This window comes from Myotis daubentonii, chromosome 11 (assembly GCF_963259705.1).
Source record: "Myotis daubentonii chromosome 11, mMyoDau2.1, whole genome shotgun sequence".
NCBI classification, from domain to species: domain Eukaryota; kingdom Metazoa; phylum Chordata; class Mammalia; order Chiroptera; family Vespertilionidae; genus Myotis; species Myotis daubentonii.
Window position 1 is genome coordinate 48,773,550 of NC_081850.1, and position 26,784 is coordinate 48,800,333.

Genomic DNA, 26,784 nt, shown 5'->3' on the forward strand with positions numbered 1-26,784 from the left:
AATTTGGCCTGCCACTTGTTTTTGCAGGTAGCAAGGACAGTTGTATTTGTATATTTGTATTTGTATTCTATAAATAAAGTCACCTGGGAACACAGCCATGCATGCCTGTTTGCTTCTGTACTATGAAGGCAGAGATGTGTGGTTTTGATGTATGGCCTGTAAAATACTTCCTGGCCCCGTTCAGAGGACACTTACAACCCTGCTCTTCCCTGTGCAGGCCGTGTGAGCACCAGCAAAACCACTGCCCTTGAGGGTGCAGCATTCTTGGATTAATATCTATAGACTTGGGCAGTAGAGTTCACGTTTTCTAGCTAGGGGTATTCTTTAAATGGGTGGAGCCCGAAGCAGTAGGTCTGTAAGTTGCTTGGTGTAAAAAAGAAAGAAAATTGTCTTAAAAAAAATAAATAAATGGGTGGAGCCCTCTGCTTTGGAGGGAGTGAAAACAAAAAACCTGCTCTTCTGTGTACATTGACCCTTGAACAACACAGGTTTGAACTGTGTGGGTCCACTTATCTACGGATTTTTAAAAATAAATTGTCAATGTAGTTTAAGTTCTTAATAACATTTTCTTTTCTCTAGCTTACAGTATGTAATACATATAACACACAAATATGTTAATCGACTGTTTATGTTATTGGTAAGGCCTGGGTTCCTCAGTAGGCTATTAGTACAGTTTCTGAGGAGTCAAAAGTTAGATGTGGATTTTTTGACTGTGTGGTGGAGGATGAGGAGTGTTCGTGCCCTGAACCCCTGCATTGCTCAAGGGTCAACTGTAAAAGGTAGAAAAAATGCACACAAAAATAAAAGAAAAACAAAAACAAAACAAAACATTTTTTTTTTTTTTAAAAAAGAAGAGTCAACTGTAGACAGTTACGGCTCTGCCTTCTGGCAAGAGGAGTGGGCTGCGTGGCCCTAGGCAGCTCCCAGCATTGTATCCTCGTAAAGCATCCGCTGCTTGCTTTCCCTCCTGCAAGTAGAGTCCTACCTGTGATTACCTTATTTTCCAGTTACTTGGATTTGGGTTGACCAGCTTTCAAATCCACATCACAATAACAGAGGCCACAGAGTAGGGGACATACATGAACTAAGTTATCCAGATGGGGAGCTATCTGGATAGTACCCCAGGCTGAGGCCGGCAATTCAGGGCCTTCTGGGTTTGCTTCTCTGGATGATTCATGAGGGTCCATGGGGAAGGAAGGATTCACTTCCTTTCCACAGAAAGCTCAGCATAATATTTGGGGGACCCTCAAAGAGAGACACTGATAGCCCATCTCCTTTTGTTATTTACCTGCTAATAAGATGCCCCAGATGATATACCGAATGGTGGTTCTGTGTTTTCTACGAAAATCACAAACTGCATCGTACTTCCTTGCCAGACACCTGCAACAACACGAAAGCAAAATGGCAGGCAGAAGTAAATGCCAAAAAATGAAGTGAACCCGTATGCTACAGCTAGACGAGCCTCTGTAAATAAAGCAAGTAAACAAACAAACTTGCAAAGCGTATGTCCTACAAAATGGAAATGGGAAACTCATTTTATGGTAGGCTAAACTCAGCCATGGCTTGGATCCACCTTTGCTGAAGGGATGTGCCAAGCACTGAGAGATCCCAGAGATACAGAAAACATGTTCCTGGAAAGAGAGCGGGGGAGATTGATAACTAACCAAAAGCTGAAAGTAATACGTCGGACGAGACTGTTTCTCCCTGAACCCTGAGGGCCTCCATTAGCTTTTAAGCCACCGTTATTAAATGTTGATTAAAAAAAAATCCAATCAACTCTCATCTCTCTATTTCCACAAAGTTTGAGCAATGTGGTGGTTCCCTGTCCTCGCTCACCACACCTGGTAGTGGGAAGCTGACAGACTTCACTGAGTGCTTGAAATGTAAAGCAGGATTCTGTGGATTTGAGAGCTTTAACCAGTAGGTTGTTAGGCAGCTTCCTCAGAAAGTTCTAGAATTGTTGGAGTGTCTTTGTTTCTGTTCAGGGCTTTGTTGCGGGGTGGTGGGTAGTGTGTGAGCACCGTGTGCATGTGATCACTTCTCGTGACCACCAGTGAGTGAGACTGGAGAGGCCACAGGGCTGGATCCACAACAACTGTCCTCTGCTTCTCCTGGGAAGCTGCTGGTCCCTCCACACCTGCTCTGAAACCTGGCTTCCCTGCAGGTGCCTCTTTCCTCAACGCCACAACGAACCCAGGCCTCTCCTCCCACCTGAGGGCGGGCAGAAGGAATTTACTCACACTTGTAACCATTGCCACTTCCAGGCCATTGGATAGCATTTCTAAAACAGGCACTTCTTGTCCATGTAGAAGATCCCAATTTCCAGGACCTCAAAGGACACAGCTTCCCCCTGGGACATCTCCCCCCTTGGTTGGTGCCTCTAGTCCCCTTCCTTCCAGCAGTAATTGTAGGAAGCACCTCACGTCAGGAACAATAGACTTAATTATAGAGGAATGGAAAATTTTAAAACTGTGTGACCCCGTTTGCAACAGCTGCCAGCTGTTTTACTAGCTTACCCGCAAACCCGCACATCCTGCTTCTCGGGCCCAGGGCAACCAGCCATATCCTGCCAGTTACCCCGAAATAAAGGTAGCTTTTGCAGATTAAAGATCAGCCAATTAGCTTTTGCAAAATAGCCCCCCAGAACCAGGGGATAAAAGCAACTTACAACTGATGCTCAGGGCTCTTGTCTGCTGCTGCGTCAGCTAAGGCTTGAGCCCGGATTCGAATTCGTGAATAAAGGCTGTAATTTGAACCCAATTGACTCTGTGGCTCTTTGTCTGGGAATTCACTCCATAACAGTAATGCCCACATATCCAAGCCTCAGCCCCCTTCAAGTTTCAGCTCAAGTTCTCGCTTCTTCAAAGCCTTCTTGTATATGCTCAGACAGAGGCATTCTCCTGCACTTTGCCCTACTGTCTTTTTTTATTTTGTTTCTTATGAAGCCTTGATCTGACTGACCTCCTGGAGAATAGAGTCCTATGGTGGCAGCATCTTGGACATTAGGCATTTGCTACCTTCCTGGATAAATGAAATGGGGGTGCATATTGCTTCTCTGGAGCAGTATTTCATAGCTGTGGGTGGGGACCCATTAGTGAGTTGTGAATGATAACCATCACTAAAACCAATAGGACATGTCAGAGTGGATCACCTTTAGTGATGACAGGTATTATTTCATGAGACTTCTGTCATTACGTATGTGTGTGAATGTGTGCACAGAATTAGAAACACTATTCTAGAAAATGTTGAGGTAATAGAAGTGCAGTAAAGACTAAGTTTTTACATCTAATTGAGGATAATACATTATCCTCAGTTGTGGATATAGTGTTAAAAAGTAGCAGTGGTGGAGGGCAACATTTCATAGGAAACATCCATCTACTTTAGGTTGGATTTATCAGATTTTTTTAATTGCAGGGAATGTGTGTAATCCATTAAAGCAATCTGACACTGCATAAAATAAAGTAGCTAGAAATAGATGCTTCTGCCGTTTGGTTATCTGGGCTGAGCCACTTCCAACCACCCCATGGTTGTTTCTGTCCCATTAACATTAGTGAAACCTGAGTTATCTGACCATCCTGGAGACTCTCAGCTCCCAGGGTCAGAGAGTCATGAAGTGCAAGGAAGGATGGACCTAAGCTCAGGTTTCTCAGGTGGTAAATATTTCTTGATGGGGTATGTGTGACAAGATCTTTCAATCCTAATTCTGAACAACTCCAGAGATATCCTCTGATTCATAAAAGCAAAGTTCCTCAGAGACTTAGGAATTTAAATTAACTTTAAATTGGAATTTAGAAAATTGACAAATATTTGAGTCTTATGATAGAGTACCAGATAATCTTGGACTAGGAATCAGAGGCTGAAATTGTAAGTTAGCTTTGTTCCTCTCTAGTTGACTAACCTTGAGTAAGTCACTTCTCTGAACTTCATTTCCTGGTCTCCCCCTCCTTTCCCCCCGCCCCCCCCCCCCAAAAAAGATAATACAATTTGCCTCTCCTATCTCACAGGGTGATAAAGACTTGGAATACCTTCAGGATACCTCAAAGTAATAACAAGTAGATTGGGTTTTGAGAAACCAATTGCTTATTGATTAACATTGAGAAGACGAATTAATTACTTTTTTGTGGACTGGAGCAATTAGTTGGTAATTTACACCTGTAATTAAAAGACCATCCTGGATATTCAGTTTCTAGGACATCAGCAACTTAAATTTTCCACATTGATTATTGTAGAACTCCTTTAATTTTTCTGAAAATGGTAGGAAATAGGATTGGTGGTGGTGATCATCTCTAATAATAAATGTTAAAAAATTAGGTGAGGATAAACAAAAGAGTGCCCTGGCCAGTGTGGCTCAGTTGGTTGTCCAATGCACCCAAAACGTTGCTGGTTCGATTCCCAGTCAGGGCACATGCTCTAGTTTTGGCCTTGATCCCAGGTAGGGGGTGTGCAGGAGGCAGCTGATTGATGTTTCTTTCTCACATAGATGTTTCTCTCTCCCTCTCTCTCAATATCAATAAAAACATATCCCCCCCCCCCAAAAAAAAAACCCCACAAAGGAGCAAAACCATTTGTTTAGGAGGTAGGTGTGGTTATTTCTATGGTTTAAGCTTGTACCCATTTGGATGCATCACTTGATCATCCTCCTCATCTTCTTCGTTTAGAGAATCCTGCTCAATGGTGATCTGCTCTTCACCCTAGAAATCAAACATTGGAACAGAGATGCTAGAAAGAAAATCTTAGGCATAATGGACCCTTTCTGGACTGTTGCCTACAGTCAATCCAAAGGCAGCAAACACTTCTTCCTTATGGACTATGCACCTATCCCACAACTTTCTTTGCTTCCCCTTCTCCTGTCCCACCCCTATCTATAGCCAATGTAAAATCTTTTAAAACAACTTACATCTTTCTTTCCAAATTCATTGTATAAAAGAGCCCCCTTGGCCTCAGGATGGTGCTAATGTTGTCTTGTCCATCTAGCTCTGCTGGTGGTGGTTTGGTCTGGGTGCCCCAGGATCTGGTCCTTTTTTGGGCTGGCACACGGCTCAATAAACCCTTTCTTTCAGAAAATCTTTTGGCCACAAAGATCTTTGTTTAACAGTTTTATATTCTACTAGAGGCCCAGTGCATGAAATTCATGCACTGGTAGGGTCCCTAGCGGCTGCTGGCCTGGTACTTCCTCCCTTTCCCTGGCAGGCCCCGCCCCCCTGGTCGAACTTCTGGAGGAACTCCTGGTTGAGGGGACAATTTGCATACTATGATTTTATTATGTAGGATGGGTTTGGACAAGTATTTAATAGCATGTATCAACCATCGTAAACAGTCATTTCACTGCCTTAAAAATCCTGTTCCTTAACTAATAAAAAAAAAAAAAAAGAAATTAAAAAAAAAAATCCTGTTCCTATTCATTCTCCCTCCCCTCTTGGCAACCACTGATCTTTTCACTGTCTGCATAGTTTTCCTTTCCAGAATGTCATAGAGTTGGAATCATACACTATGTAGCCATTTCAGATTGGCCTCTTACACTTTGTAATATGCACTTAATGTTCCCCCATGTCTTTTCAAGGCTTGACAACTCATTTATTTTTAGTGCTGAAGAATATTTTATTGTTTGGATGGACCACAATTCATTGAACCATTCACCCACTGAAAGACATGTTGGTTATTTCCAAGATTTGGTGATTATGAAGCTGCTATAAACATCCATATGCAGGTTTTATGTAGACAGAAGTCTTGTTTTCTCTTTTTTTGTTGAATAATATTTAGTGAAATGGACACTTTTTTATAATATAGTAAATAAAATAGACAGTAATAATATGTATAGCATGATCCCAATTAGGTAACATATGCATGTGGATGTATATAGTATTTGCCTTATTACAAGATTTTCCTTAAAATGGAAATGCTTTTGTTTAGGCCATGCACTGATTTTTTTTCTGAAATTACAGGTCACTTTTTTGTCTTCCAAATTTTGCTGCAGTAATTTTCCTCTTTTTTCACTAATTCAAACAAGTTATTCTTTTTATCATGAGAATAACTATCCCCCAAGAAATGGCTCCATAGTAGACAATTACTATAGAGGCAGAATTACTAAAAAGAACAACAAAAAAGGATGACTGACAGGGAGAATTTGCTCACTTTTAATAGCAGAAGGCTTTCTTCAAATGAGATCCTACCCAGATCCAACATATAAGAGAAACAGAAGTGGCATGGTGATGGAGCGCCTCGGACTGCTATGTAACTTAGGTGTCACGGAGGAGCCCCAGGGCTTGATGGACACAGTTTTACAACCATCTCTTAGAATCTTTCTTGTCTGCCTCCTTTACCTTAAAATTAAAATGCCTTTGTTTAAGCCCATGCTTTCTGCACAGGATGGAGCTTGAAACCTGTAGTAGTGACATGTCAGAGAAAGCCTGGGTACTCTCCCCATCAGAGAATTCTGAGGACAGGTATGTAAACAAGACCTTTATTTGGGCACGAATGTTTTCCTCATGACTTGGTTTTATACACTCTAATTACCTCTTAACTCATTCCTCTGAGTGCCAGCTGAGCACCATGCTTTCTGTCCCCATAGCTCTCAGGTGGCTGTCACACAGTGGTTACCATGGTAACAGACTCACTCACCAATCTCGGCCATACCTGTTTGGCATTTACATGTTTGCTGTTTTGCACAACTCTATTCCTTATGGAGTTGTTTCCTGATGTGTTCTGGTTTTTATTAATGTCCTCTTCATTCTAAAAACAAAGTACAATTTGCAAAAATAAAATTTCAGAGCCAAACAAATATATGTTCTTTCAATGAGTGGTGCCTAGAAAACTTTATTTTCTTTTTATTAAAATTGGGATGACATTGGTTAATAAGATTATATAGGTTCCAAGTGTATATTTCTATGATACATGATCTTCATATTGCATTGTGTGCCCACCACCCAAAGTCAAACCATCTCCCATCACCATATATTTGATAGCCTTTACCCTTTCCTACTCCCTCCATCCCCTACCCTCTGATAACCACTTCACTGTTGTCTGAGTGTATATGTTTTTGTTTGTTTTTCTTATTTGTTCATTTGTTGCTTTCAGTTTTACATCCCACATATAATGAAATCATATGGTTCTTAACTTTTTCTTTCCGACTTATTTTGCTTGGCATGATATTCTCAAGGTCCATCCATGTTGTCACAAATGGCAATATTTCATCTGTTCTTACAACTGAGTGTATTCCATTGTATATATGTACCACATCTTTATCCAATCATCTATCAAAGGACACTTGGGTTGTTTCTATGTCTTGGCCATTGTGAATAATGTTACAATGAATGTAGAGATACATACGTTTTGGTGAATAAATGTTTTCAAATTTTTGGGGTAGATACCCAGAAGAGGGGTTGCTGGGTCATCTGGTAACTCTATTCTTAATTTTTTGAGGAACCTCCATGCTGTTTTCCATAGTGGCTATACCAGTTTACATTCCCACCTCCTTTTTCTCTGCAGCCTCTGTAATACAGCACATACATAAAATCTAACTTCCAGCACATACATGACCTATGCATAAGTCTTGTTGCCAAAATGCTCTTTTGTGTTAGCTATTTATATCTTACTTTAGCATAATTCCTTGTGCTTAGCAGACACTAACAATTATTTGTTACATTAATAAGCCACAGTGATTTTAATATTGCACTAACTGGTACAGCAATGTGGTATCTCTTGGTATTTCCTATCAAATCTGATAGGTGTGCAGGGACAATATGTATAATAAAAAAAGATGACAAAATATTGCTAATTGCTGAAGCTGGCTGATGTGTACTTAGGGACTCATTTTACTATTCTTACTTTCATGGATGCTGAAATTTTCTTTAATAAAACATTAAAAATAAAATCCAACTGGAGTTGGTAGAAAAATGGGACACAGGTAACAGAAGGGGCTGGTCCTCAGGGTCCCTAATTACAAGTGTGACCCTGGGCAGGTCATATCTTTGTAAGCCTCAGTCCACCCATTTACACAACACAGCTTCGACTGGGTGTTCTCATGGTTCCTTCCAGAATCCTGACATTTTCCGGTTCCATGAGGAACTTCAGCTTCTCGATGCTGATTATTCCTGCCACCTGGTGGCAGAATCTGAAGCTTCCTTGTGAAACACAAGGGTGGAGCCTGCCTTTTCAGAGTTAAAAAAAAAAAAAAAAAAAAAGAGTAAGGGGTGTGTGTGTCTGTGTGTGTGTGGGGGGGGGGGGGGGGAGGGGGGTGTATGAGGTGGGGGTGCAGAGTGGCATGAATGATGACAAGGGTACCTCTGAATGTATTTTGTAACATGTAATGGGGTTGTTTTACCCCCAGGAGAGTGTGCATCTTAGCTTTTTAGCATTTTCAGGAAGAAAAATGCATCCTATTTGAGGATTTCCAACAGAAATAATGGGAGTGTTGTGTGGGTGTTGATTGGTGCCTGAAAAATAACCCTTAAAACACATGCTTCTCAGCTTCTTTTCAAATTGGAGTTGTGAGGCTGTAATAGGTGGCTCATAATTACTTCTGAGCCCATTGTTTTTCTCCCCCATCTATTTAGCAATTCAGATAACTAGCAGCTTAGTAGTCTCCTGGACTCCTACAGTCCTGACTGTGTTCTAAGTGCAAACCTGTCACTCCACAGAGTGAGTTACAACTCGGGGTGTGTGTGTGTATGAGCTTTTCTAAACAGTTTGCAGCACGACACTTTTAATTTCTCAAATCAACGTTCACTGCTGGAATCCTGAGGGTGATGATTCTGGATAGAGCCCCTCTGAAGCGCAGATCCTTGACCAAGGAGTACATGTGCCTGGGCTTTTCTCTTTTCCGTTGCATTCTCCATGCTGCTGGAGCAACTACAGGCCCACAGTGGGTGTTATGGGGAGTACAGATGGACAGAGACCTTTTTATTGATTTCTTCTTTGTATTCAGTTTCTAAACAATATTATAACTTCTAGCATATAGGAAATTATTAAAATTGTTCCCTCCCCCTAATCTATTTGTGATGCCCCCTTCTATAGAATTTTAGCTGAAAACACGGCCACCCAGAATAAAGGCTACATTTCCTAGAGTCCCATTTCACTAGATTCTGGCCAAGGAAATGTAAGTACAGTAAGTAGGTCCTCGGGTTACATCGGAGATCCATTCCTACGGCGCGGCGCGACATAACACGATTTTCACCTTTAAGTCGGAACCCACCTACATAAGCACCTACGCCACTCACATGGAGCACACACAGCAGTAATGAAGTGAAACAGTAAAAACAATTTAAAAGAAAGATAACAATTCCTGACCTTTACTTGTGGTGAATAAATAATAATAATAAAAAAGCACATATGTACACACGTCAAAATGACGGAACTTTTTTTTTAAATAAATAAATGGGAGATGGCCACATAACCGCGAAACGACCTTCGTCGAATCGGACGTAACCCGAGGACTGTCTGTAGAAGTGGCAGGTACTCTTTGTCCCCTTGATCTTTTCTCCTGTCCTGCTGCCTGGTGTGTGGATGGTTCCATCTGGACCAAGAATACAAGGGCCCATCCTAGTGATAGCAGAGTGGTGAGTTGGGGTGGGGAGGAACTTGGGTCCCCGAGAGCCTTGAGCAGTGCTCCCACCCCAGCTCTGTACTACCCACTTCCAGCCTTTAATCCGCAGGAAACAAACTTCTCCTTTTGTCTCTTTTGGGTTTTGCTTTTATTTGCACCTAGCCTGATATACTAGGTTAAACCCTTTAAAGGTTTTATTATTTGACCCTAAGAGGCCTGTGAGATGGGTTTCCTGGTCTGTAAAAAGTTTCCTCTTTTTACAGATCAAGAAACTAAAGCAAAAATAAGTAAATCACTTGACGTGGTTTGCACAACCAGAAATAGCTGAGATGGGATCTCAGGCCACATTGTGTCTGCAGAGTTTTGCGCCCTTGGGCCAAGGCCCTTTGGCTTTGGAGAGATGTAGACACAGTGGTATACCTACAAAGTAAATTCCCTTTTGATTAGGAAACTTGATTTGACCCTAGACCTAAAAGACAAGAGTAGAAATGAAAGAGGTGGTGAAAGATTCCAGAATTGCTCGCGGCCCCTTTTGAACAAATTTGGGCTCTGGAAGTCATTTCTCAAGCCAGAATTTTTCAAGCCCCACGGTACAGTCTGATTTTAAGTAGATTCTATCTTTAAACGATGTGAGTGGACACTCTTGCATTTGTGGACATGTCATGTCTCTGTGGTTAGTTTGACATTTTGTTTCCTTCCAAGATGTCTGCTCCACTCACTCAGTCTCTCCCACCACGGTGGCCCAGAATTCACAATGTGGCTTCCATTTCTCAGTTTTGTGACCAGGATTTTTCTATTGTGACAGGAGAGCCTCTGTTCCCCCTTCTCTATAGAAAGTGCTATGGCCTGGCGTTGCTCTGAATGTGTGAATGGCAGAGGGGATACAGCCGGGCTTAAGGACTGGGGCAAGAATGGCAACTGATACCCCAGGGAGACTTTCATCCTGACCCCTGGTGGGACACAGATCATGTAAGTTTATGGAATATGGGGACGGCCCAGTGGGCAAATGTAATGTGGACATGGAACCTGAGGAGTTGCTATGAAGATGTTCAACTGGTTTTAGCACTTGATACTTCACAGTGAATTCTACGAGGTGTTTGATAATATATCTTAGCTGGAAGGCATACCACCAGAACAGATTTAGATTGGTGGTTAAAGTTGTTTATTGTATTATGCATGTATGTGTATATGTATGTGTATATGAATGTATATATGTATCTGTCTAGCCATCATTTGCACGTCTCTGTATACCTTTAAAGCAATCTTCCTAGAAACAGTCAACATGGAACATACTGAGAAGGAGTGATGCCTTAAATATTGCCATGGATGTCAAAGTCTCAATCCCCAGATCAAAATGGGGATATGGTGTTAGTTGAACTTGGGACTGTTAAAGTCTATATATTTCACCCACTCGCCTGTTAATCTAAGAAGCCAGATCTTTACTTTGTCCCCTGTTCTCTGCTGAATATCATGTGCCCAGACATAGAAATGCTCGATACTGTTTTTGAATGAATAGAGAAGATATTCTCAGGGGCTGTTGAGCTGATTTTAGTAGCAGCTGAAACAGTGTCTCTACAATTAAGTAGAGACCAAATGGTATAGGACTGCTTTCTCTATTTCTCCACAAGGTTACCTTATGTTCTAATATTCTAAGCCTTAGGTATATAAATAAAAGTGTTAGAAATACTTCTCTAATTTCTGTTGTTTTTCGGAGCTTCTTCAAGTGATGTAACCTCTCTGTGTTCACTTCTCTGAATGTGGAATGAGACTAGACTAGAGCAACTGCCTCAAATAGTAACTTAATTCCAAAATGCCATGTAAAGGGATTGTAGGGAGTGGCTCAACATATGCCTTAAGATGACTGCTGTTTGGAATATTGATAACTTACCTATATTAATTAATGCTGCATTGCAATATAAAGCTTGGGTTCCATGGTCAGCCCTGGGTTCAAATCCAGCCTTAATATTTTGAGGCCCTGTGCCCTGTTATATGGGAATGTAGCACTCATTACTTGCCTGTGGGGCTGTGTAGCTGTTGCAGAGCCACTCATAGAGGTCATTGACTATTATGTTATATAATTTTATGGTTTAGTTTGGCACTTGCTTGCTTGCTCTGTGGCATGTACTAGTATAGTCATATTGTTCTCTATTAAGATTTGGCCTGTAAAAGTCAACATCTGTTTTGTGAATCTGATCTCTCCAAATTGTTTGAGATCATTCCTCCCCTATTTATTTATTTATTTATTTATTTATTTATTTATTTATTTTCCCCCAAAGCTATAAATGTCAAATATTTTAAGGCAATTTCTCTATAATGTTGTTCTCTAAATTGCATGGGCTGTCCCTTGAAGGATTGCACTTCCAAAGGCAATATAGAGAAATATTCCAGAAGCCTTTGATCTTTATCTATTGCTCCTGGCCTTCTTGGTTCATGTAACCTTCTGGCACAGGTCTTGGGTTTATGTAATCTTTACTGTGAGTTAATGGGCACTGGCTAGACCCTTCCTCCCTGCGATCCTTCTGTTCTTCTTGCCGGCCGGTAAGGTTTGAAGACTGGGTAGGGAGCAGCAGTGCTGTGGGCTGAAACCACCTGGTAAGCCTGGGATGCCCTGTTACACTTGCCTGGCCACAGTTCCCTGTCATCTCTGAATGCTCTGAAGGGAGCTTTGAATTGGGTGCAACATTCTCCCCTTGTGATCATGTGAGCTTGGGGCAAACAAAACCAAGTAAGAAAAAGGGAAAAGTGGCAGAGTTCTGTCCCGAAAGGAGAAAAATGAAAGATTTACAATCATCAGGTTAAAAAAATAAATGTAATCTATGAGTTCACTTCTGTTTAATCATTTATTTTGTTTTTTAGATTCCATATATAAGTGAAATCGTATGGTATTTGTCTTTCTCTGTCTGACTTAATTCACTTAGCAGAATTCCCTCTAGGTCAGCCGTGGGCAAACTACGGCCCGCGGGCCGGATCATCCGGCCCGTTTGAAATGAATAAAACTATTGAAAAAAAAGACCGTACCCTTTTATGTAATGACATTTACTTTGAATTTATATTGGTTCACACAAACACTCCATCCATGCTTTTGTCCCGGCCCTCCGGTCCAGTTTAAGAACCCATTGTGGCCCTCGAGTCAAAAAGTTTGCCCACCCCTGCTCTAGGTCCATCCATGTTGCTGCAAATGACAACTGTAATTGAAAAATTTTAAAATAAGTATAAAAAGTTTTAAGTATGCATATACTCATAGAATATGGTTTCTATGACCTTTCTTGAAAACACTGTTAGAGGAAGAACTTGAGCCAAACAAATGGTAGATGGAGAAATTATGGCAAAAGGAGTGATAATATATTTTGGATCTAATTAGTGAAGTAAAATAAAAAACATTTCCAGGGATCTCAGAACAAATTTTAAACATTCTCTGTCAGGGATAGATAGAAAGATGATCAGAACACTACTTGAAGGAGAAGGAAAGAAGGGGGAGAAGGTGAAGTACACAGGTAAAGTACCATTTCCTCATCTGTTAATTTCTGGGAAGCTGAAAGAGATTATAAATAGCTGTGTTTAAGATAAAAAGGTAAACACTACACGATATATATTCAGTTAAAATCAAGTGGCGGAAGAGAAAGAAAGAAATTATGGAAGGTGGAAAACATACCAATTTTGTATTACTCATAGTCTTAAGCTGGTTATGAAGGAACCATTCAGACAAAACAAACAAAAAAAACACACCAGTCGTCAGTAGAAACCAAACAAAAATAAAGGATATAAACCATAAAGTGAAAAGATTTTTTAAAAGCACAATATAAAATATGATGAGAGGAGCTAAGAGCAAACACATATACCTGAAAAATCAATCACTGGATGTGATTGAGTCATATAGCAAACACACCACAAGCATATACTGAAGATGATCCAAGAAGATGAAACATGCAGTGGTCGTGACCTTAAGCCACCAAAGCTGAATACAGAACGCCCCCTCCCCCCCAAACAATAAACATGTCCAAAAAGAAGCAATGGGGGGGGGGGGGATACAATCTCATGTTTTGAGATGTACAAATGGCATAGATTAACATAAAGGAAACACAGAAATATCTAGAAATGCATTTAGAAAGAGTTTTGTCTATGACAGATCAAGTGGGCAAAGGTGAAGATAAGGAAGACAAAATAATAATGAATAATAGGAATCTAATTAACATCTATTGAGCTCTATAACCCCGATAAGACTGCTAGTTGTCCCCAAATCTATTCTTCCTCCTTTCCTTTAAAAACACAACTCTGAGTTTTATGGAGCCTAAGATTTCCCAGAATAAAGATACATTTCTCAGGCTCCCTGTGACGTTGATAATGTTCTGCCAGTGTGGTTGATGCTGGGAGCAACTTCTGGGAAATGTTCTCATGCAGGATAGGTAGTGGAGCCTCTAGACCACTTTCTAGGTATTTTAAAATACACGAAATGAAATATATAGGATTCAAAGAAAACCAATTACATTGAAGTAGTTATTAAAATAAATTTGTGGTGGAATAGTGTATATGAATCTTTATCAACACATTTAAAAACAAGGAAAAAACCCAACAAGGTCCAGTGAGAAGTTTTAGTAACTACCTTAATTTCAATGCCTTGAGATAATTTTAAAATATTAAAATAATGAGGGATAATTTCAATATTTTGAGATATCTGCAACAGATATGAACTCTTTTTACTACTTGTATGTATTAACCCCATGGAGTGACAGTGCTTTTGCACCTTGAACGTTCATTTCAAACTAGGGGCTCTACCTTCTCGTGGTCTGTGGAATAGAATGGAATGTGTCCTTTCCCCCCCTCAGACTTATGTGGAAGTCCCACCCTTCCTTCACCCAAAGTATCTCTTAGTTATGAGGTAACTATAAATGGGTACATCTGGGAGAATATGGATCTTTTTTCTTATTTGTAATTGAATATCTTGGTTTCATTTATGGATCTGTTCATAAATATAAGTGGGGGGAATCAAGTAATACCCAGGAGTAAAGGCCTTAGCATCGTCTTCATGTAGATTTTTGAAATAGACAACAAGTGAGTAATGTTTAAGCATTCTGCTTAATTGTGTGTGAGGCTGATTTCCATTGACTTCATCAGAGTCCCGAGTTCCATTTAGAAGATGAAATATAAATTAACCAATGTAATTCAGGTGCCAGACCACGCTAGTGGTCGCTGCAAGAAATGTCCACTTGATGGCACCATTCTACTAAGGCTGTAAAATTCAGCTGCCATGAAGGCCAATGCTTGCCCAATTTCTGATTGCAGCAGTATGTTGGCTCTGGAAGCAGGTACCTGATTAAAAGTATTAATATTCATCCTGGTCGGTGTTGCCCAATGGTTAAAGCATTAGCCTGAGCAGGGAAGGGTCTTAGGTTTGATTTCTGGTCAAGGGCATGTACCTGGGTTGCAGGTTCGATCCCTACCCCTGGTTGGGAGGCAACCAATCGATGTGTCTCTCTCACATTAATGTTTCTCTCTCCTCCCTCTGAACCTCCCTCCCTTGCACTCTCTCTAAAAATCAATGGAAAAGATATCCTCTGGTGAGGATTAACAATTACAACAACAGAAAGCATTAATATGCTAAGTCATGGTCTCAATTTTATATACTATAAATGTTTACTTCATATATTGTCTAGGATGGTTATATCTAGTAAATAAATTCAATCCTTGTCAAAAAGCGTTCTGAGATTGCTGGCTAAGTTTGACACAAATTGAGAATCAAAAGTAAAAAACATGAGTAAAGTATCCGCAACTTGTGTCAAAAATAGATGGATTGATGGGTGGATAGAGGGTAGCATAGATGAGTAAATATGTGAGAAAGCAAATACAGCAAAATATTGATTGTAGAATGCAGGTAGTGGATATAGAGGTGCTCACTACGAAATTCATCTAACTTTTCTGTATGTTTGAAATTTTTCATAATAAAATGTTGAAACAAATATTATTGATAATTGATTATAAAATATTGAATAAAAGGGAATTTTAGTCTCTCATGAAACAAAAAGGGAGAGCAAGTCAAAAAAGGGAAATCTATTCTTTTCAGAAGAATGTGAAGTAAGGAATATTGAAGAAATGAAAAATCATCAATTTACAGATCCCAAGTAATAACTGGTTGCTAAAACCATCAAGTGAAGTGTGTGGGAAACTGGATATTCACAAAGCCTTGAAGTATCACCCCCTCAAATTGCTTATTAATTAGAAAGAGAGATGTATACTTTTATAATAGAGTGGTCTGCTCATCGCACCCTATCCCAGTCATCATCAATAGGGGAGTTAAGTTCCTCCAAATGCATGTATGTGTATTTATTTCTTTTTTACATTCAGAGTTTTTAGAGCTTGGAGCTAGCTAAAAGTCACATAAAAATAGAATTGTACACTCCAAAACATCACTGACCTTATCCTACTGGGTTGCCTTTCACTCTTATTATGCTTTTGGTATTTGTGTTGATAATTTGTGTTTGATAAGGTGTGATTCTTTAAGCCTTGTTCTAATTTCCTGCTATTGTCTTTCTTTGACTTAGTCTGATTTGTTTGAATAAAGAAAAATACTCCTGTAAGGATTTCTACTATATGTTTGAGAGGGAGAAGGCCAGAACTAAGTCTCAAGACACCCAATGAGAAGCTAATCACAAGAACAATATGCAAGTGCCTGGACTTTTTGCTCTGAGCCAGGCATAGGCACAGCACTCTGTGCTTCTCTACGTACTACCTTACTCAATCCCTCCTTCCCTTGTTTTCTAATATTTGCATCTTTATCAATTTTTTATTACCCTGAAGCCAAGAATTCATAGATAAGCATCCTTTCTCTTCCCATTAAAAACCAGTCTTCTTTCTACCCTTACTGCTTGCTATGGTCTAAATGTTTATGTTCCTTCAGAATTCATTATGTTGAAATTCTAACCCCCAAAGATGATGGTATTAGATGGTTGGGCCTTTGGGAGTTGCTTAAGTTATGAGGGTGGGACCCTCATAAATAGGATTAGTGCCCTTATAAAAGAGACCCTACAGAGACCCCTAGTCCCTTCTGTCATGTGAGGGCACAGTGAGAAGGTGCTGGCTGTGAAATAGGAAGAGGGCCCTAACAAGACTGCCACCATGGTGCCCTTGACCTTAGATTTCCAGCTTCCTGAACTGTGAGAAATATTTTGTTGTTGTTTATAAGCTACTGAGTCTATGATATTTTGTTATATCAGCCTAAATGGGCTGACACTAGGTCCATATTTTGCCTCAAATTCATTCTTCAACCCATTCTAGTATGGCTTTCACCCCTACCATGCTATGGAGATTACCCTTGTCAAAATCATCAATGGTTTCCATTTCCCTGAATCCAGTTTTCATTGTATTAAGTGTTCCTTAAAATACTTTTGTCCCTGACTTCTGTGATAACATGTTTTGCTAGTTTCCTCTTAGCACTCAGACTTCTCTTTCTCCCTTTCTTGTACCATATCAACCTTTCCATTCAACCTTCATTGTCACATACAGTTCCTTGAGGCTCTGTCCCAGGCATTCTCAGTCATTCCTTTAACAAATATTAGTATTTACTGTGCACCTACTGTGCTGGTTGTTGGCATTTCATATATGATTCCTGTTCTTAGAGAGTTTAGAAAAAAAGCTGTTGATCATAAATTATACAATTGATTATTTAAATAGTAGGGTAAGGACTATTAAAAGGTTCAAGGTACTGTTTCTACAGGTTAACTGGAGTAAACTTGTGTTTGAAAGTCCAAAGATGCAACCCATTTAGCCATAGGGAACTGGAAATACTCTTACTAGCAAAATATCTTCCTACAGTTGAGAGGAAAAGAAAGAAAGAAAGAAAAGAAACAAGTATATAATCACTTTGAATCTATTAATTCTCCTTAGTCTTATTTCCTTCTCTGATTTGTTTTTAAAGGCAAATCTCTAGTAATCTGAAGGGATCAAAATTTTGCTGTCCTCATGATTCGTTCAGGATGTGGCTTTTAGCCTCAGCATCTGTGCCGGCCTGTCACCCTTCCCCCTCCCCATCACACTCCTGGCCACACCCTTCCCCTCATTCTCCCACTTCCTCTTTAATGAGAGCCCCCTTGTCATTTCCACATACAGTAGAGTCAGTGCTTGGAACATTACAGGCTACCTCTTATTCCCACCTGTGCTTTCTAAATTTTTCCTCCTCTATTTCTTTGTTCCCATTCTCTGACCTAAAGATCTCATGGTCTACAGGGGAATGAGGAAGTGGACATGTGGGCCAACAGGAAGCCTAACATTTTGTTGGCTTTGTGTGCCTTTGTCTCTTTCCCCGCCTTGCTAGATCCAATATACCATGCAACTGGACCTTTGTTCTCCATCTCCTTTATCTGCATGGGTCGGGCCCTCACTCAAGCAATTCTTTATTTTTTTAAAAATTATATATATGTTGATTTCAGAGAGGAAGGGAGAGGGAGAGAGAGATAGGAGCATCCATGATGAGAGAGAATCACTGATCAGCTGCCTCCTGCATGCCTCACACTAGGGATCAAGCCCACAACCCGGGAATTGAATGGGGACCTCCTGGTTCATAGGTAAGCGCTCAATCACTGAGCTACTCTGGGCGGGCAACAATTCTTTATTTTAAATCTCCATGGCTGCACAAGTCAGACCTGTGCCCTCTAACCAACTTTCTCCTTGCCAATGTTCCTGAACCAATGGATTTGGGTGATGAGAAACTCATGATGCAATAATTTGAATTAGAAAAATAAAAATTCTTTAAATGCTAGCAAAGTTGTAAAGTAATAGAACTGAAAGGGCGGGACACTGACAGGGAAGTAGAACCCATCAGTGGACAACTGCACAACTGTACAGGCTGCTGTGAGGAACTTTGGTATGCTCCTGAAGATGAGCGTGTCAGGAGGGTCAGGCAATGGAGAGTGGGGAAGGAGAGCAGATATATCTGTGCTGGCCCCTTCTGGATTATGACCTACACTTCCTCATGGTGTAAAGAGCCTTGCCTCACATTAATGAATTACTTTCTGATCATGTTTCATGGAGGAGTTACAGCCCCTTATAAGCCGGCAGGCTAGTTTTATTTTTCCCCCTGAAATGTTCCTGAGTCCACACAGTATAGAAATTTAGTTTTAAACCTAAACCATATCATTGGTTTTGGATCCTTGGGACCAGGATTTTGAGGTAAATCAGACCTGACTGGCCTCTCTACTCCTGTGTGCCTGTCTTCACCAGCCTTTCTGTCTCCTTGCTCACGTCTCTCTTGCCTTCCCAGTCAGGCCTTGCCTTCTCCACACGATGCAATATGGAAAAAGTGGTTCTTGACATGGTAGCTTGGGGAGTTACTTCTGCTCTACTGGGTATTTCCTTCCACCTATCACAGAGTAGATGTTCAATGGACATTTGGAATAAATGAGGGAGAGAATGAAGACTTGTAAGGATTCATTTGGAATATCTGAGAAATATTCTCCAACCCTCAACCTAGGTGAGCTCACATTCACTCTGCATTGTACGACTTGGCCACTATTAACTGCTTTTAATCAAACAATAGTGCTCTATTTCCATCTCCTTGCATAATGCCTGGCACTAAGTCAGAGCTCAATACATATTTGTTGAATCAATAAATGTCATGGTTTATGTCAAAGAATTTTGGCTCTTGGAGGAAAAGAAGCAAACAGGGCCTTGACTTTGCAAACCCAGGAAACGAATGAATATTAAGAAGTCTCCCAGTGCATTTCCCTGCTTCCTGATTTAATCATTCCTAGTAATCATCTACCTTGTTCCTGACCACTCTGGGAGGCTCCTTATCCATGTGATTCATAGGGCTTTCTTAAGAAACCTCTATCTTTATTTACTGTCAGAGGACACACAGTGTGCATCTTCTTCCTCTCTCTCTCCCTTTTAAAGGAAGAACAGTTAGACACGCCAAGGCTGTAAGTGGCTCCCGAGTCAAACACATTAGCCCATGCCTGGAGTCCAGTTAGACACCTCCAGATCCAGATCCCGGCTTAGAGTGAAAACCATGTTGCACTCTGTCTGCCTAAACCTGCAATTTGAAGAAAGAATCCTATGCTCTGTGGCACAATAGGGACTTCCGGTTCATGCTCACAATAATCTGTTCTATATAAAATTCCAAATACTCCCACCTTTTATTTTATTTTTTTTAAATTTGACAAATAGCAGTTTGGCTAGCACCCAAGGCCCAGCTTCTCATCAACATCAGCAGTGTCTGGATAAGATGGGTCAGCGAGCACCACCACCCTCATTTTAAATTAAGGAACTGTGAAATGAAAGCTTTATTCCTGCCCTTTAAGGGCCTGACCACTAAGGCTAGGTCACCAAATTAAAAGTAAAGTAACACGTTCAGATTTGCCTGGTGTAAGTAATTTATCTTTTCTGTTTCTCTCTCTCTCTCTCTCTCTCTCTCTCTCTCTCTCTCTCTCTCTCTCTCTCTCTCTTTCACATTGGTCTTTTAAAAATTTTTCCTGGACTTTTCTATGTTGGAAGTGTGTGATTACTAAGCCAATCTTTTTACTTGTTATAGGTCTCCCCCCCCCCCCCCCCAGCCCCCAACTGTTATCACTGCTTCAGGTAAATGCCTTTATTAACGGTTGGCTCCAGGGAAATCATGGTGGGTGAGCTGTAAGTCAGATCAAAGACAGACAAGCCTTGTGGGATTTTCTAAAGGAACTGCAAGACAGGTCAAATAATGGCAGTTACCTGGGAATTTTGCCCCCTCCATAGGCTGTTAGGTTGCTAGTTTTCATTGTGATTTCAGAGTTGTTTTTCAAGACCATCCTGAGTCTGCGGAGAGTGGAATAGGACTAGGAAATTAAGACACCAGAATGCTTGCTGTTCTAATTGGAATTTAGTTTTGTTACACACACAAGACACTCTCCGGATTGCTATGAGGCTTTGATTATTTTCCAGAGTTTTAAAAAAATGATTTTGACAATTTCCCCCAGCATTCTTGTTGCTTTTATGAAAGAGAGCTTTGGAGGTCCTTACCCCACCATCCTGTTAATGTCACCAACAACCTCAGATTTAAATAGAAAAGTCAGATATGCCACAAGGGAGAATCTGTATGATCAAGTGATAAGTAGTATCAGATTTTTTTCTGTATCCTCCCAAACCAAAAAATATGTATATTACCTGAGTCATCAGTACATGTGGCTACTAAGTATTTGAAAAGTAACTAGTGCCACTGAGAACCTGAAAGTCAATTTTACTTAAATTTTAACTAATTTAAATTTTAAAATGAACATGAGAGATTCATTCATTGGAAAACATTTAAGTATGTTTGAAACTTGGGTATGAATCTACTTTTTCAACTATACATTTTATGAAACCTAAATACAGATTAAGTATTTCTGATAAAAATTTAGCATTAAAATTGGCGTGTACTGTTAAGTATAAAAACACACTGGATTTTAAAGACTTAGTATGAAACAAAGGATGTAATGAAAGCATCTCAATAACTTTACATTAATCGCAGGTTGAAATGATAATGTTTTTATTATTTCAGGTTAAATAATCTATATTGCTAAAATTAATTAAACCTGTTTCATTTTACTTTTTTTTAATTAAAAAAAATTTTTTTTTATCCTCACCCAAGGACATTTTTTCCATTGATTTTTAGAGAGAGTGGAAGGGAGAGGTAGAAACAGAGAGAAACACCAATGTTGGAGAGACACATCAATTGGATGCCTCCCACATGTCCCCTATGAGGGTCAGGAGCCTGCAACTCAGGTACATGCCCTTTACCAGAATTGAAACTGGGACCCTTCAGGCCACAGGCTGATGCTCTATCCACTGAGCCAAACTGGCTAGGGCTCATTTTACATGTTTAATGAATTTATAGAAAAATGTGAAATTACATATGTGGCTTATACATACATATTGGACAGATCTGTCCTAGTTAGTCTTCAGTTAATATCTACTTTTATCCACATTATTATGCCACATTCCAATGCCTTAATTACTAATGAGTAAGTGCCCTTCCTTCCCCCAACACACACACACACACACACACACACACACACACACACACACACACACACACCTTTTTTTGAAGGGAATCATTTCAGGAATGCTTGAATGAGGAAAAAACAAAATCATTAAGCACATCCCCTCTGAGATGTCATGGAAATGACATGGTTTATAGTCATGCAGGTTATTTTCCTTTAGAATTAAGTAGGTCTAGAGATGATCCTACAGAGCTGAGGAAAAAAACAGAGAATGCAATTTTTTCAATTTTTTAAATGTCCTTCACAAAAGCAAAGTACTGTATTGTCATGGGTTTTCTGTGTTTTAATTCACTGATAGGGGGGAAAAAGCATCTGATAGCTCCAGCCAAGCTTGTCCTGAACTATGTGAAAACCTACTTAATAACCTGAGTGTGATTACGTTGATCTCTCTGACTAGTGTGTTGGAGAAACAATACCCTTCCTCTTCACTTTGCATAATTTCTTCCAACCTCAGAACTATTATATTCAAAGATTCTGGGTTAGAAGTCCACGCCAATGTTCTTGCGCTTATATGACCTCTCAAATTTTAACCTCCATTGAACAAACTCTCCATACCTGGCTGGCACACCAGACAATTCACGGAGCAGGTCAGCCTTCCTCTGTGTGTGAGCAGGATGGAGGCACATTTCCCGTCTGGTCTTGCCTCCAGACTTTCCTAAGTGGTTTCCACCCAGCTGATTTCCTCATGAGCACAAGGCAACCTGAGCTGGGATCCTGAGGGCCATCTTCCATAAAGGTGTTCTTTCAAAAACTTGCCTGAATTTTCACCCTTGGAAATTCTGAACTTTATCTGACTTCTCTTGCTGTCCCTCTCTCTCTTCTCTGGATCCTTCCACCTCCATTGAGTTTGGAAAAATCTTTCAGTCACTCTATTCTAAAAAGTCATACCCCAAATATGAAGACTTGGCAAATGTGGTATTTTTCAAATGGGGAAACGATGGGTTTTTTAAAAAAGTGATGCTGGGTGTCCAGGTAGAAAAAACAAAAAACTTGACTCCCACTTACACTATACATAAAAATCAATTTCAGGGGACTAGAAGCCTTAATGTAGAAGCAAGGACAAGCTTTTAGAAAATATGGGAGGGCATCTTCATGATCTTGCGGGTTAGGAATTGATTTCTTTTTAAATTTTTCAATTACATTTCACATTGAATATTGTTTTATATTAGTTTCAGATATACAGCATAGTGGTTAGACATTTATATAATTTATGAGGTAATCCCAAGATAAGTCTAGTACCCACCTGGCACCATAGATGGTTATTACAATATTATTAACTATATTCCCTAGGCTGTCCTTGACATTCTGTGACTAGCTTGTAACTGCCAATGTGTACTTCTTCTTCCTTTTACCTTTCTCATCTAGCCCTCCAACAATCCCTCCCATCTGGCAACTATTAGTTTTTTCTCTCTAAGGAAAAAAATATTTTTAAAAAATCTATTGATTTTTAGAGAAAGAAAACATCAACTTGATGTTCCACTTACTTAGACATTCATTGGTTGATTTTCGTATGTGCCCTGACTGGGGATTAAACCTGCAGCCTTGGCATATTGGGAGATCAATTAGGCTATGCAGCCAGGGCCAAGGAAAAGATTTCTGAAACAGGATATTTAAACAGAAAAACACCTGATAAATGGGACTCAATGTAGTTCACTTTGTTCATCAGAATATTCCAGTGAAAGACAGCTTCAGTGATAGAAGACATTTGCAAACCATATAACTGAGAAAAGGTTTGTATTTGAAACATGTAAAGAACTCTCTTCAATCAATAAAAAAGGACAAAATCCAGTAAAGAAAATGGGCAAAAGACTTGAACCAGCATTTCATAAAAGAGGCATCTAATGGCCAATAACATACAGAAATTAAGTTTAATTATAATTTTGTTTAACAGTGATATACTACTATACATACACTTACCAGAATCACTGAAATTAAAAGCCAGATCAATACTGGTGAGGCTGTGGAGTAATAGGAACTCACACTCTGTGGATGGGAGTGTAACTTGGTAAAACCACTTAGGAAACCGGTTTGGCCTTATTGCTAAAGTTGAAAACATACTAGTATATATGCATTTCCAATAACCTAGCAATTCCACATCTTAGATATAACTCCAGAATAAACTTGTTACATAGGCATTGGGAGACATGTACAACAGTATTCATAGCTTTGCTGTTTATAAAAGCTCCCGAAAGCGCCAAATTTAACTGTCCACTAAACAGTAAAAATAAACAGTGTAATATTTATGGAGAATACAGTATATCAATGGAAGTGGATGAACTCCAGTTTACATGCAACACGGAAGCAGCCAGATCTTAGACATTTTAAGCTGGATCAAAGAAGCCAGTTATAAAATGATTCAGCTTGCTTACTTCCATATAAACATTTTGCAATGAGCAAAGCATTTTTCTTGTATATTTCTACTTGCAAAAAGTTAAAAATCAGGAAATGGTGGTGCTTGGGGATTCATAACTAGAAGTTAAAGTGTAAGCAAAGCAGGGAAGCAATGACTATAAAGCTGGGGTAGCTGTGACCCTGGGGGAGGGCGGCGGTTATGACAGAAGGCTGGCAGTTGGGGCCTCAGAGCGGAGGGATGGCAACATCCTATTTCTTAACCTGGGTGGCACTTTATAGTAAGCTGTCTATTTGGTTCTGTGTATTTCTGCATGTCAATTTCACAATGAAAAAGTTTTATTAAATAAAATCTCTCCCCACTTACAACCCCAGTCTTGTCTCCCCTGAGCCCGTCTCTCTCTCTCTCCTCTGTTCTCTCAGTCAAAGGAATGTTCCTTCTGCCCTCATTGTCTCCAGTCTCTTAACTCCCACTCATGACATAAACTGCCCCTACCCTCTCCCCCACATCACAAGGAATTGGCAAATCAAATGAACTGATCTCATTCTAGGTGCTCCTCTGTTCCCCAGGGGAGTTTTTGCTGTTGACCTGGTAGCTCTCTTTTCCCTTGGCTCCCCCGACCCTTCTGACCCTTCCATCTGACTTCTCCAGTTTTTCTGCTCATTCAACACACGTGCCTCCCAGCTTTCCCTCCAGGAGGCCCCCAGATGGATGATGCCTCCTTCTAGGCTCCAGTGCAGCTCTGCATCCATTTCCTGCTTCATCTCCTTCTTTATCCAGGCGTAGAAATCACCTGAATTTCAAACAACAGGCCTCACAACGAATTCACTCTCTTCCTCACTCCAACCCTATTTCCGGATTTCCTTTCTAATAAACTTCCAAGTTGACATCTGAAGCTAGAAATGTTGACTCACCACTCTCCTTACCCTGCCCCAGCACCAAAGGCTACATGCTTATGTTCATTCTGTATGCGAGGCTCTTACTATGGTCTTACATTTCCGTCCCCCACAAATCCATCTGTTGAGACTCTAATTCCCAGTGTGGTGTAGGAGGAGGACACTTTGGGAGGTGATGGCATTATGAGGGAAGAGCCCTCATGTATAGGAGCAGTGCGCTTATAAAAGAGGCCCCAGAGAGCTTTCTTGCATCCTTCTTCCATGTGAGGACACAACAAAAAGACGGCTGTCTCTGAGAAGGTAGGGTAACTCACCCCTCTATTCTTTTAACATTGTTTCTGTTAAGTGTTTTTGTTAAAGATGAATTGTGTTCATCCCACGGATGAGCAGCATATGTGTGTAGGAGTTGCTGGAACTTGCTTCAGGGAGGAGGCTGACTCCAGCAACTGGATGGTCTGGCTCTGGGAGACGTGCTGACTCTCAACCATAAAAACTGTAACTTCCCTTGACCAGTTTTGAGATAATCATCAGAATGGACTGTGCTAACTTACAGTAGAGAACTGGCAATCCCCTAACCACTTAGTTATTTGTTCTGCTTTCTCTCTCCCTCCTAATAAAAACCCCGTGTGCACTGAGATGTGCGGATGGTCTGTGGGACGGGAGTCTGCCCTCTTCTCAGGCTGCTGGCACTTGGATAAACCGTGTCTTTCCTTACATCAGCATCTGTCTCTTGAGTGTTGGCTATCGAAGCGGCAGCCGAACTTGAGTTCAGTGTCAGTGGGTCCTCACCAGACACAGAACCTGCTATTGCCTTAATCTTGACTTCAGAACTGTGAGAAATAAATTTCTGTTTATCAGTCACCCAGTCTGTGTGATATTTTATTACTCAGCTTGAATGGAAGAAGACAGAACTATGTTTTTTCTTTTTAACATATATGACGTATTTATGACATACATTTTAAAAACTTATATTAGCTCACTTAATTCTCTCAACAACTCTAACATAGGATATTATTATCCTTCCTTACAGAGGAGAAAACTGAAATCTTCAGAGCTAACAGCTCTTATTCCAGACTCTTATCAATTCCAGTGCTGATTCCTCTCCTGGGCATATACCTGAAAACCTCAAAATCATGTATTTGCAAAGATATATGCAAATGCCCTATGTTCATTGCAGCATTATTCATAGTGAGAGGAGATTTGACTTTGGGTAGTGAGCACATGGTGCAATATACAGATCTTGTAACATAGATCTGAAACCTATATATTCATGTTGACCAATGTCACCCCAATAAATTTAATTTAAAAAAATTCTAGTGCTGAAGGCCCTCTTATCAGCAATCGGACTTCCCTACCTGACATCAGTTTCCACTGCCTTGAACCTAGTTTAGATTATTATACTAATCTCCTAACTAGTGTCCCACTGCACACACATATACACACATCTCTTTCCGTTTCTGTTCACCTTCAACAGGGGTACTAAAGTACTCCTAAAAAATTTGATAGTATAGCCCTGGCTAGTTTGGCTCAGTGGATAGAGCATTGGCCTGTGGACTGAAGGGTCCAGGGTTTGATTCTGGTCAAGGGCACATGCCCAGGTTTCGGGCTCGATCCCCAGTAGGGGCCTTGCAGGAGGAAGCCGGTGGATGATTCTCTCTATCATTGATGTTTCTTTCTCTCTCCTTTCCTCTCTGAAATCAATAAAAATATGTATTTTTAAAAATTTGACACTATTAATTCTGATTGGTTCCTTCTCAAATGCCTTATCGCACACAGAGGCCATGTGATCTAGTGCCAGCCTGCCCTCTTGTCCCTGGCACACATGCTCTTTCAGGCCCCTGGGCCTGTGCACAGACAGTTCTTTTTGCTTTCAATGCTCTGTTCAATTGGGGACTCCCTGCCTACCCTTTAAGCCCTATCTGATATTCTCTCTCCCTCTGTGATGCTGTCACAAACTCAGTCACCCAGCTCTACCTACATTTGTTTACAAGGTAT

At 40.3% G+C, this 26,784-nt stretch overlaps 1 protein-coding gene across 6 annotated transcripts in view; it reads right to left on the bottom strand.

Annotated features, from left to right (window-relative positions):
* Positions 1 to 26,784, bottom strand: part of SLC28A3 (solute carrier family 28 member 3) — a 53,697-nt gene that overhangs the window by 21,806 nt on the left and 5,107 nt on the right. For 5 of the 6 annotated variants that reach the window (XR_009447642.1, XR_009447641.1, XM_059657049.1 and 2 more), the window contains exons 2-4: positions 6,634 to 6,729; positions 4,612 to 4,691; positions 1,289 to 1,380 (exon numbers count right to left, since the gene is read on the bottom strand). Coding sequence is in view for 4 of the 6 variants with exons in the window: in XM_059657049.1 (XP_059513032.1) it covers positions 1,289 to 1,380; positions 4,612 to 4,691; positions 6,634 to 6,729 (268 nt within the window). In the remaining 2 variants the exon portion in view is untranslated. Of the gene's footprint in view, positions 1 to 1,288; positions 1,381 to 4,611; positions 4,692 to 6,633; positions 6,730 to 21,578; positions 21,736 to 26,784 lie in introns of all 6 variants that reach the window. The other variant, XM_059657050.1, reaches the window with a different exon arrangement.